The 13413-nt window shown below is 38.5% G+C and overlaps 1 protein-coding gene across 2 annotated transcripts in view; it reads left to right on the top strand.

Moving 5' to 3' along the window:
* The window catches only part of LOC126281191 (uncharacterized), a 236605-nt gene that overhangs the window by 200375 nt on the left and 22817 nt on the right, over positions 1-13413 (top strand). The window contains exon 15 of one of the 2 annotated variants that reach the window (XM_049979911.1): positions 5882-6370. The exons of the other annotated variant lie outside the window; for it this stretch is intronic. Coding sequence (XP_049835868.1) covers positions 5882-5905 — 24 coding nt within the window. The 3' untranslated portion in view covers positions 5906-6370. Of the gene's footprint in view, positions 1-5881; positions 6371-13413 lie in introns of those variants that run through there. 2 annotated transcript variants of the gene reach the window in all.

The raw sequence follows: 13413 nt of genomic DNA, 5'->3' as shown, positions 1-13413 counted from the left end.
GGGTTACAGGACTGGAGTAGGTGGTGGTGGGAGGGTGCATGGGACAGGTTTTACCCCGGGGGCGGTTACAAGGGTAGGAGCCAGAGGGTAGAAGCCAGTTCATCCCTATGAAATCCCCAAAACCACCTTCCCTACCCTCTGGCTCCTACCCTTGTAACTGCCCCCTGTGTAAAATTTGTCCCGTACACCCTCCCACCACCACCTACTCCAGTCCTTTAACCCGGAAGGTGTACACTATCCAAGGCAGAGCCACGTGTGAAAGCACCCATGTGATTTACCGACTGACCTGCCTACACTGTGAAGCTTTCTATGTGAGAATGACCAGCAGCAAACTGTCCATTTGCATGAATGGACACAGGCAGACAGTGTTGTTAGTAATGAGGATCACCCTGTGGCTAAACATGCCTTGGTGCACGGCCAGCACATCTTGGCACAGTGTTACACCGTCCGGGTTATCTGGATACTTCCCACTAACACCAACCTGTCAGAAATCCGGAGATGGAAACTTGCTCTTCAGTATATCCTCTCTTCTCATTATCCGCCAGGCCTCAACCTCCGCTAATTTCAAGTTGCCGCCGCTCATACCCCGCCTGTCTTTCAACATATTTGCCTCTATACTTCCGCCTCGACTGACATCTCTGCCCAAACTCTTTGCCTTTACAAATGTCTGCTTGTGTCTGTGTATGTGCGTGTGTGTGTGTGTGTGTGTGTGTGTGTGTGTGTGTATGTGCGTGTGTGTGTGCGCGCGCGCTATTGTATACCCGTCCTTTTTTCCCCCTAAGGTAAGTCTTTCCGATCCCAGGATTGGAATGACTCCTTACCCTCTTCCTTAAAACCCACATCCTTTCGTCTTTCCCCCTCCTTCCCTCTTTCCTGAAGAAGCAACCGTTGGTTGCGAAAGCTTGAATTTTGTGTGTATGTTTGTGATTGTTTGTGTTTATCGACCTGCCAGCGCTTTTGTTTGGTAAGTCACGTCATCTTTGATATATAAATTAAGAAATTCAAGAAGGGATATATTACTCTCCAAGGGAGTGTGTGTTATTTTGACATCCTGGCAGGTTAAAACTGCATGCCTTGCCAAGATAAAAACTGAGAACGATACCTTACATTGGGCAGTGTTTGTACTGACTGGGCTATATGGGCACAGTTTGCAACCTACCCTCACCTCATGTACCTCTCTCCTACTTTCCAAATTTCAAGGAATTTGTGCTAATTATCTATCTGGACTAACATTTCTGGAAAAAAGGAATACTTGTCCAGCAAAATATGCAGGTTAATTTTTTCAGTAATTCTAAGTGAATTGCTTGATGTAGTGACGAGATTGGATTTCATTTTGTGTGGCTGTTTACAGTAGAGGTGCTTAGTGAGACATACTTTGATTGGCACATGGAGATTATCAACAAGCACCAAGGAAACAGGCTCTCCATATATTTTATATGTGAAGTTCAGTGTGGTAGAAAGTTAGTTGGTGTCTGACAGTACCAATCCGAAACACTTTCATTTGTATTGTGTGTGTTTTGAGCCATGCGCATCTGTGATTGCTGCTGAGCTGACCCACAACACTGTGGTTGATATCTGATTGCCAACAATTGATGGCATTTATAAACTGACAGCCCACAAATTTGTATTGGTCACTGTGTCATTGTTAATTGCAGCCTTGAAATTTATGAACATTTTGGAGCTAAATATGGCTCTTTCCTCGAAAGTACTAATAAAAAACTCTGAAGATGTAGCTTTGTAAGGTAATATGGCCTAAGTCCATGAAAAAAATGCTTATTTTATAGCACCGCTTGGTGCTCCAACTATCCCTAAAATATTTTACAATGCAGGCAGGTGTGAACTGGAAAGCAGATGGATCTTCTTCAGTAGAAACTTTCCCATTAGCTGTGAGTTAAAGTGCTGAAGCGAGGAATTAAAAGTATTTGCAACTTCCAAACAGATTTATATCATTTTTTACGCAGCTGTTTAAGAAGTTCCACATAAAATGCAGCATTCACTCACTGTTTTCACGTTGAGTATGCATTTGTATACTGTGAGTATACATTTTCACGCCTGGCTTGCCCTATCATGCCTTCTTTCATCAAGGAGCCTGGGAACTGAGCCACTCAGACATCAACACCCCCCCCCCCCCCCCCCCCGACACACAGCCACTGTTTTATTATAGTATGTAACTAGTATAACTTGTAGGCACAAAGCCAAACTTATTTTTAACTCCAAATAGTTCATATACAAAGAATATTAAAGTTTCCACTTTTTATGATATCTTTGGTGAGATTCCAAAAATAGTTTCATCCAAGCCATATTGTATGAAATTTGAGATGTCGCTGTGTGCCCTGTGCATCCCTCATCTGTGTATATTCTCTTCCTCTTCTGAATGCTTTGTGCCACATAAGCATTGTGTTTCTTTTAAAGTGTCACTCCCATAGGCTTCCTGTGTTGTCCCAATTTCGTCAGTTGTGATTTTATGAAGCATCACTGATAAATACTGTGTTGTATTATAACATGTAAGATAGCTTTGAACGAATGTTGTGAGGTAACTCTTCTGAAGCACATTGTGGCAAATAGGTCATGTTGGTTTATTTCCCTTCAGTTTAGTTTTCTTTTAATTTTGTAGATTCATTGATAGTTTACAAGATCTGATAAAGAATGATGTGTATCTCTTGCTTTCATCAGACTTGTGCTTAGAGCTATAGGGGGAAAAGTAGTGGCAGGTTGCAGCATGTGTGACATGTTCAGGTAACATAGGAGGCAACAGTAAAAGCGCTTCCCAAAAGGCGCAGCTCAAACCTGGAACCGGGTTTGTTACATAACTTTGACATTATTGTGAGAACTGAAGTTCCTACTCAGAAATCATCACGTTCTGTTTCAGCCATTATTCATAGAAACACTGATCTTCGTATAACAGATTCAAGTGAGTTAATGTGCTCGCTTTTGGTTGTGTAAGAAGACATCTTCACCTATAACTTTTAGGTTCTGCTTAATCTGGTTGATCCATCTCCTCGTTGATTTCAGGTTCTTCTTCAAACTACATCATAGCTATTCATTCCTCTCTATACTCTTGCTCAGAGGGACTGCTGGGGAAACCCCCCCTCCTCTCCCCCAGTAGTTAGAACACAATACTGATTGCAGATTGAACTTTGTGTTTCACAAGTCATTGAGAATACCTCAACTGAGAACAACTCAGTTTTTCTGTACAATATTTAGAGAACTCACCTAGTTGTCTTTTGTCAAGTGCTGTAAGTGATGTTCTTTACAAATTGTTAGTTGCCTACATATTGTGCAGAACAGTAATGTCTTCAACCATTCAAAGAGGCTGGACATCTGGCAAATACATTAGAGTGATCACACCATGAAGGTATTGGATATCACAGTAATAGGAGTGTTTATTGTGCGAGTAAATATGTATATTCATCTACTTTCTATAATTAACTTCATTGTTAAGATACCAGGTGAGGTGGTACAATGGGTACCACATTGGATTAACATTCAGGAGTTACAGTAGTTTGAATTCCTCATTTGGCCATCCAAATTTGCATTTTGTTTAATCCTTCCCCGTAAATTGCTGAAGGCAAATGCTGGCATGGTTCCTCTGAAAAAAGACACAATCAGTTTCCGTCATCAGTCTGAGCATATGCTCCATCTCTGACCTCACTGCTGACTTTCCGCCAAGTGCTAATTCTCCTTGCTTCGTTCTTCTGTTGGTAAGTCACTTCTTGTATTGTTGTACCAATTTTAATGTGACCACATTTTACAGATTTGTGCAAACAATGATGCACAGTAGGTAACAGCTTCTACAACTGTATGTCCCAACCCACCTAATGGTGTGTGACAGGATACTTTGATACCAGTATCATTCCCCAATTTCTTGTTTCATTGTGGTCATTTCACAAGACATATGTTGTCCAACTCTTCTTGGAATGTACACTCTCAGAATGTCAATTGTAAACTTTTATGTGCAAGACATCTTCTTGTAACATCTACCACTGCTGGTTGAGCATCAGTGTAATGCTCTCAGCCTTACTCAAATGACAATGTGACAAAATATGCTGCTCTTTGTTGTTCTTTTCTATCTCTTTTATTAATCTGACACCGTAATGGTCCCAGACTCATAAGCAGTCCATGAAGAATCTGTGTCACATTTCTTTTGTAGGCCACTTCCTTTGTGAACGAATTACATTTTGTAAGATTCTTCTACAGTCTCTCAGCATGGTATCTGCTTTACTTCTATTTGTTTTGTCATTACCCATTGGGTCGCTCTGGGCAGTTAGTCCTAGGCAGTTGCTATTATTTCCATTGATTTATTGCCAATAGCCATATCAAACAGTAATGAATCTCTTCATCTTTTAATATGGAATATGTTGAATTTATTTACATTCGGTATCAACTGCCGGTCCCTTACTCAATCTTCTTCTTTCACAGAATCCTCATCATCATGTGTAAGAGACAGAAAAAGGCAGAAATTACTAGCAGCCAAATCAGGGCAATGAGAGGGTAAGGAAACTTTTCCTGGGAACTGCTGATATCAGTGATTTTGTGCTAGGGTTGTGGTAAGCCATCTTACAGCAACAATTCCATACAGAATGTTGCAAATTCCAGATCTGGAAAATAATTATTATCTTGTCACTTCTTTTTAATTGCTGTATCAATCATCTTCCCTTCCTCTGTATGGCCACACAGGTTTAGGTTTTCTGTGGTTTCCCTAATTCACATAAGGCACCTAACAAGGGAGGTCTTTTGAAAAGGATATACAGCCAGTTTACTTTCTCAACCTGCTGCAGTTCGAGTTTGTGCTCTTGTCACAAATGATATCAGGGTGCTAAACTCTAATCTTTCTTGCTTCTTTTGAGCATCAAAAATTAGTATAAAAAAGAGAAAAACATGTGTTTGTTATATCTTCAGTTTGTCAATCCTTGAATGTGCATTTTATCACAAAACTATACAAATTACTGACTTATTCTGCTTCAACAATCAAAAAAGAAGTTTATCACGTTGTGCTCTTCATTTCTGATGCCTGCTGGCTTTCCATTGTTCCCTATGAGGTAAGTTTTTAAATTTGTGAAGAGTTGTGCGTGCAAATTGTGACAAGTTGCACTTGCAATGTAGAGGATGTTATTTTATAGCTGGCTAGTGTGTGTGTGTGTGTGTGTGTGTGTGTGTGTGTGTGTGTCTGTGTCTGTGTGAAGTATCATTACTTGATAATACCACTCGAAGTGCTTCAAATGAGAGTTTCACCGCGCTACGTATCTGCTCTTTTTAAACGTACTTTTTCTGTCATCACAGCTTCAGTATACTAGACTCCTGCCTGCTCAACATACTTTTACTATGCTGCAAAAAAAGGAAAGCATTATGGAGCTAGTGTATACTATAGATGTCCCACCACCTGCAGAACAATCTTTTTTGTACAAAACAGGTAGCTACTTTTGTGAGCAGGGGAAGCTTCTATCCTAGGTTAGAAGTAATCATTAAGAATCCCTCCCCCAAAGGAAATATGTTTTGCAGAGAGAAAACTACTTGAAATCTTTTATCTCAGAAAGAAAATTTAATTAGTGTGAGCTTTTATATTATTTACTTCAATAAGCCCTATTGCCAATCCATTCCACTTACACAGTAATGCATGTTTTCCAGATTCTTCGTCATGGTGTATCACAGTAATTTTCTATGCAAATTGTACACAACTGTTAATTATTCTCTTGTTCCCCCTTTTTATGTAATAGTGTCATAGATTGTTCTTTTTCTTTGCTTCCTTTTCACATTGGCATGCTCTGTACACAGCCATCAAGAAGTTCAGAGGTTCATATGACACAGATAAAATTTTAAAATTGTTGTCTTCCTGTATTTTGTAGCATGATGTTGAAAATGTAGAATTTGAAATCTGTTGCAGAGAAAAAGTGATCTTCGACTGTAGAATTTCCATGAAATTACAGTTGTGGCTAAGTACTGCCCTGCATGCAGGATTCCAGACTTAGAGACATTAATGCAGCCCAGAACTGTTCAGTACATGCGTTATGTGTATAAACAGTGAAACTCGAGTGCTTTCCATTTTCAGTGGAGGAGTAGTAATAACTATGTGGAGCTTGTGAGACTCTGATTGTTGGTGAAGGAATACATGGTGTGAATACATGAGATTTTGCGCAATATTCTGCAAGATTACATTTGCCATTGTTAGTGTCAAGACTGTGTCTGTGTTTGTGCTGTCTCTGCACTCAATTAGGATACCACAGAAACTTCATGGTAAAGAATATCAGGAGAAGTTGACAACAGTACAAAGATATTTGTGATAATATAATTTTTGTGCATTTTTATTTACCCTTACAAGTAGCCTTTGAATTGTGTATGTAATATGTTTTAATAAAGTGTGTCATCAAGTGTGTGTGTGTGATATATATTTATTACTGTGTAACTGGGTACTTTACTTGCCTACCCCAATGTGGTAATGTCTTATCTACTGAATATCAGCACTATTCATGGATGAGAAAATAATGATTGTGATTTTGTTTCTAAATATCTTGGCTGCCATTGTTAAATGTTGCTTTCTCAGTATAGTTTTCAGTTTCTTTTTGCCCCTTCTTGTCGAAGACAGCAAACAAAGCCCAACAGAAGTTAAAAATTTTATTCTCGTGATTACTATTATTGTTGTTTATCCATACACAGAAAAGTAGCTTTGTTTGTCAGATATTAATGATCTGACTTCATGTGTCTACCTATGTAGTTTTGTAACTGTTTCCTTAAATTAAAATTGTAGTATTAGAAGAGTGGAAACAAAAACGAGACAATAAAATTATTAAACAAGCTACACCAGAAGATAAATTTGAAAGCACTGTCAGCAGATTACAAAAATAGCAAACTTTGAAGGTAAGGTGTCAAAGGAAGGAAGAGAGGACAAGAACATCGAATAATAGGGATGATGCCTGCTCATTAAATGAAGACTGATATTTATGTTTATTGTCCAACTATATTTCACTATTGACAGGGAATTAGACATCAAACTGGGTAAAAACTCTAATCACATTTCAGTCATTCTTGAAGGTTACAAAATGTAGTTTAAATGAATAATATGCAAATGGTATTATGAGCACAGAAAACAGAATAGAAAAGAAGTTGTTAGGAATCTGCTGAATTATGGTGATATAGCAAGCAGATGATAAAGGGTAAGGGCTCAATGGGTGCAAAAAATTGTGTTTGATGTTATTAAAGGTAAAGAAGGGGAAAACTTATGTGAAAAAGTTGACTGATTTTGGGCTTGTAGGAGACTGGCATTTATCAATATTAAATAGATTACTCAGTGTTGCCAGTCTGGTATTGCAAAAGATACCAAAAATATAAGATTAGTACACAACTGTTCATTACTCCTCTATCTCAGCCTTAATAAAAAAAAGTATGTATCCTCTAAGAATTGTTTGAATTTCTTACCTTCAATTAGCTTTATATTTTGTGTTTAAAGAACACGATATCCTACCAATTGAAAGACTGTAACTTTATGTCATATATTTCAGAATAACTTCTGTGTTGTACAGTAACAGTGACTATTAGAATTTCTTCATGTAATTGGTGCCGTGGTTAAGATATAGCACTTGTATTCAGGAGGAGAGAGGGCACAATCTCTGTCCAAACATCCTACCTTAAGTTCCACATAAATCATTTGAGTAAATACGTGAGCAGTTCCTTGAAAGGGTCCACGACCATCCATGTCTAATCTGAACTTGTGCTTTGGCTTTCTTGGCATCATTGCAACAGGACGTTAGAGTCTGACCATTCATCTATTTAACAGTTGTACAGAAACTGAGTCTTTGGATTTGTGAGGCACTTTCTTACAAATTGAGGTACACTATGTGATCGAAAGTATTTGGACACATGGCTGAAAATGACTTAAAAGTTTGTGGCACCCTCCATCAGTAATGTTGGATTTCAATATGTTGTTGGTCCACCCTTAGCCTTGATGACAGCTACCACTCTCGCAGGCATACATTCAATCAGGTGCTGGAAGGTGTCTTGGGGAATGGCAGCCCATTCTTCACAGAGTGCTGCACCGAGGAGAGGTATCGATGTCGGTCTGTGAGGCCTGGCATGAAATCAGCGTTCAAAAGTATCCCAAAGGTGTTCTATAGGATTCAGGTCAGGACTGTGTATAGGCCAGTCCATTGCAAGCATGTTATTGTCGTGTAACCGCTCTGCCACAGGCCATGCATTATGAACAGGTGCTCAATTGTATTTAAAGATGCAATACCCATCCCTGAATTGCTCTTCAACAGTGGGAAGCAGGAAGCTGCTTAAAACATCAATGTAGGGCTGTGCTGTGATAGTGCCACACAAAACAATAAGGGGTGCAAGCCTTCTCCATGAAAAACACAACCACACCATAACACCACCACCTCCGAATTTTACTGTTTGCACTACACACACTGGCAGATGATGTTCACCAGGCATTCACCATACCAACACCCTGCCATTGGATTGCCACATTGTGTATCGTGATTCATCACTCCACCCAATATTTTTCCACTGTTCAATCATACACTCCTGACACCAAGCAAGGCAATGTTTGGCATTTAGCAGCATGATGTGTGTTTTATGAACAGCCGCTCGACCGTGAAATCCAAGTTTTCTCACTTCCCGCCTAACTGTCATAGTAATTGCAGTGGATCCTGATGCGGTTTGGAATTACGGTTTGATGGTCTGGATAGATGTCTGCCTTTTACACATTACAACCCTCTTCAACTGTTGGTGGTCTCTGTCAGTCAGCAGACGAGGTCAGCATGTATGCTTTCACACTGTACGTGTCCCTTCACGTTTCCACTTCACTATCACATTGGAAACAGTGGTCTTAGAGATGTTTAGGAGTGTAGAAATCTCATGTACAGACATATGACACAGGTGACACCCAATCACCTGACCACATTTGAAATTCATGACTTCAGCAGAGCACCCCATTCTGCTCTCTCTCCTGATGTCTGATATGGAGTTCCTGGCAGTAGGTGGCAGCACAAAGCACCTAATATGAAAAACATATGTTTTTGGGGGTGTCCGGACACTTTTGATCACATAGTGTATGTAATGGACGAGGCATGTTGCTTCATAAATTTTCCAAGTTATGCAGATCCGTTTAATGAAACTATATTTATCTGTGCTGCCTTAATGGTACAGTATGAACACACATTTCTTTCACAAACGGGATTTTGTTCCCAAGCATCCACAGATGGTAGGAGAAGACCCATGCTTCTAGTACTATTGAGTGGGGCCGTTAGGAGTGGGAAGAGCCGGCCATCACATACTTCCAACAGTTTCATCAATAACACACTCACCATGTCAGAGCAACAGATGCACTCCTCTACTGTGCAGTACATAATTATAAAATTTCTTGCTTTTCAAGGAGTTCAAGTGACAGAAATTTTCCAGGGATTGGCTGCACATTTCGATGTTCTAACATTGCTGAAGATGCGTGTGTTTGCCTGGCATAACGAGTTCAAATGAGATTATGTGGAAAATCAACAACACAATCACCTTCCTTGGGCCCACATTACAGACGAAAATATTTGTGCACTTTGAGGCATTCTTGTAAGCGATCAGTATGAGAGAGTATCAGAAATTGCAGAGTAGTCCAGGATAAGTTAATGTGAGCTGTCACCCAATCATCACAAATGACCTACAGTTTCTTAAAGCATGTTCCAGATGGCTTCCTCACGTTTTTACTGAAAATTAGAAGTTGAGGTGATTGGTGGTCTGTCAGTGGCTTAAAGCAAGGTTTGTGAAACAAGGTGATGCATTTTTTAGGTGGATAGTCACCTGCAATGAAATGTGCGTCCACCACTACACTCTTGAATCCAAACAAACCAGTAAGGAGTGATGGAGGAAATAGGAGGGAGCCACAGTGAAAGCCAAGACTCAATTGTCAACTGGCAACTTTCTTTTAGTTTTTTTTTTGCAGCCAGCTAGTCATTTTGTTCGTTACTGTTTTGCATGAGCAACTCACAATCAGTGCTGCTTACTACTGTGAGCTGTTGATGGTGAGAGATGCATATCACTGCAAAAGACAAGACCAACTAATTCGACAGGTCATCCCCCTCTATGACAATGCTGGACGCCATACTGCCGCTTTAGCAGTCTCCTAACCACAGGAAAGGCACTGGACTCAACTTCATAATCCTCCTCACAGCCCAGACTTATAGCCCTGAGCTTTCAGTTTGTTTGGACCACTTGAACATACTCTAGGAGGGTACCAATTTAAAGATGACGAAGGCATGGAGGAATTCGTGTCAGTTGGTTCCTTACAAAGTTAGCATCATTCTACAATGCTGCGATAAGAAACCCTTCATTCTCGCGGGGAAAAATTTATTTCTAAAGTGGGAAACTGTGAAAAAATAAATTGTAACTGCCTTTTGTTTCTCAATAAATGAATTTTTTAAAAGTTAAAATACCATTTATATTTGATTCACGCTCGTAAGATAGCCATGATTTTAATCAGTTTTGTCTTGATGCTACTATTTCGTGTGTCTAAGATTGCAGACAAAATGGTAAGAGCACATTAAGTGCACAAAATGGACCCCCTGCTCTCTCTAACTGTTAGAGAAATCCCATGAGTTTTATAGTGAATGCCTTACTCAGTGTCCAAAATTATATTTGTTAGCAACATTTTGCTGATGATTTAGGTTGATTTCCAAAATAAGTTTTATAATGTGACTTCTTTGTAGAATAGAGTGAATGTTGCACTCTTGCACACTCTCTGTTCTCCATTGTATTTCCTGTTAGCTGTCTGGAATGTTTTATGTAGCCTGGCAGACAAGAAGTTGATCTGTGTGGAATAGCCCTCAGGCAAGAAGTGGAAAAGTATCCTACATTAAGCATAGCTTGTAATGTTCCAGAATCCTTTTCCATTGTTGAGAAACATAGTTTTCTATTTATTTTATTCTCTAAAAGTGAGTTAAAAATTTTGGAAATTCAGTTATGTCATATACGAATGTTTTTTGTGGAGATGTTCTTTTGCGGGATTGTCACCTGCCCACCTCCTTGAATCCACACCTGGGACTCTTCTGGCAGCTGACATTTTGATACTTTCGCCACTAGTCAGTTGTGTTGTTAAATAACAATAGCAAAAGTGTCCTACTAGTATGGATGCACTTTAACAAGCAAGTGTAACCATACTACTGACTAATTGCCTTTGAAATATGTTTTTAATGCAGATTCTGCTGAAAACAAATGTATATGATCACTTTATCTATTTCTGCAAGCTTGATGTAAAAGTGTACTCTTGTACAACAGCAGCTTTTTTACGTTTTTGAGAGGGGAAACTTCCTCAGAGTTCTCAGTGATTGCCGCAATTCTTGTGTAGAGTTGGCAATTATGCCAGTATAACTTTTGATGAACCAGCATATTGATAGGAGATATATTTCTGGTGGCCCAGTCAGGTTGGCACTGATGATTCTAGTTGGAGACAAACAATGTGCTTATCTAAGACCATTTGTCAAAGTACCTGGTGAAGACACTTTGACCAGTTATTAAAATTTTCCACAATAAAAAAACAATAGTCAACCTGGCCAGACAAAAATTTTCCACAATAAAAAAACAAGTCAACCTGGCCGGACACTTCCATATAGATACTTTAATAATGCTGGTGTTTTTGAAACTGAAGTAATTGCATTTTCAAAAATTTTCTGTTGTGTCGATAAAAAGTTACAAGGAAACTGATTTGATCGGCAGTACTTGGACAAGAAATTTTTGTTCTACAGTAGCTACATTAATTGCGAGTCACGAATAGAGATTCAGTAACATGCATGGAAGCATTATCAATCTGAACAGTAAAAAATAATTGATCTATAGAATAACAGTTATTTGTGAGCTAAGACACTTGACCATTGTATTGCTTTCCTAAAATAACAAAATGATCTTTCTTGCAGAACAGGTTATTTTTTAAATCCTTCAGTGCACCATGTCCCCAGAATCTTTGCTGTTAGATCAAATGCAAAAAGTTGCAACAAGATTGCGTCAGGACTCAAAAGCCAATGTGTGATGAATAGCTAATTCTCAGAGCTTCAGGTTACTAAATAAATTGATGTATAAACCAAACTGGAACTTAATAATTGATGCTTACGTGGATAGAATGCTCCACAAGACATCACAAAACAACATTTGGAGGATCACGCCAGTGAAAAAAAAATAACCAGATACACAATTATTTTTTATGAACATTGTTAGGCCTCATTTGAAAATTTGATGGAGTGTGGTAGCAAATTTGACATATTGATTTTTCAACATAAACTTTGACTCTAAATATGTAAATTACACCAAAGTTTGTCATGGCATGTGTAAACAGTCCTGTTATACCATTATTTCCAGATGTTGTTAGTTTTCCATGCACAAATGAAAACTGAAAGATTAATTTTCATACTACGAAAAGTAGCGAACTTGTATATCTGTACCAAAAATAACACTGTAAAACTGTACATTGGAAATATTAGCCAAAAACTGATAGCAGATGATGTAGGAAGTTTAATAGAATATAGCAAGACAATCATTAAAAACTTAGTTTCTCTTGTTGAACTTGCTAATCTCCAACACTACTAGGCGAATTTTCACTGGGTTTTCAAAGGTAACTTGAGCATAGCTTAGGGCAACATATAGACTTTATTTCATCAAAATCAAATGATGGAAAAAATATATCTTGATTTAAAGTTTTAGGGTTTGCTTAGCTTTGTAGTTCAGATGTTCACCTCAGCAACACGATCCTCACATCATAGTACACCAAAGAATCAAAAGATGTCACTGTGTTTCATAGTATACCAAGTGTCACTGACAGGATTAAGCTCTGCTGTCTTATATTTGCAAATACAAACTAATATAGAATTTACATGGGAGCATAAAATATACTGATTTACTGGTTTCACCTTATGTATTAAAAACTTAACAAAACCGTTTTGTTTCTTTCAATTGTTTTATTTATATTTGACTTCTTAACTAAGAAGAACAAATTTATTGAGTTTGCTTTGTGGTTTGGGTGCCTATTTATTAAATTATGATTTTGTTTTCTTTATGAATAAAAATGCCTAGAAAACTGTTAAGTTTTTCTCAGTATACTAAAACAGACAATGCTGCCTAAGTTCTCAGCATGTTCTCAAAGCTGCTTCATGGTCTCTCAAAAGCAGTTAGCAATGGGTAGTGTGACTGAACACTGATTATGTGCACCAGTCATTATCTTGCACCTCAGAAACATTTTATGTTGTGTGAGGAGCTCTTAAGTAATGATCAAAATCATTACAATAGTGCTAGAGCTTTAGAAAGTGATGATGACTAACACCAGTGTTGTTTAGAATTAGCCAGGGAGAAGTATGAATACACACGCCATGATTGTGAGAATTTTGCAGTGAATGCAAGGGAGAGGATAGATGGAATACAGTAGGCAGAGGCAGAAGAACAGTGCCAAGC

This window comes from Schistocerca gregaria, chromosome 1, assembly GCF_023897955.1.
Source record: "Schistocerca gregaria isolate iqSchGreg1 chromosome 1, iqSchGreg1.2, whole genome shotgun sequence".
NCBI lineage: Eukaryota > Metazoa > Arthropoda > Insecta > Orthoptera > Acrididae > Schistocerca > Schistocerca gregaria.
The sequence above is the reverse complement of the archived record's forward strand: the minus strand, read 5'-3'. Positions and strand labels throughout refer to the sequence as shown.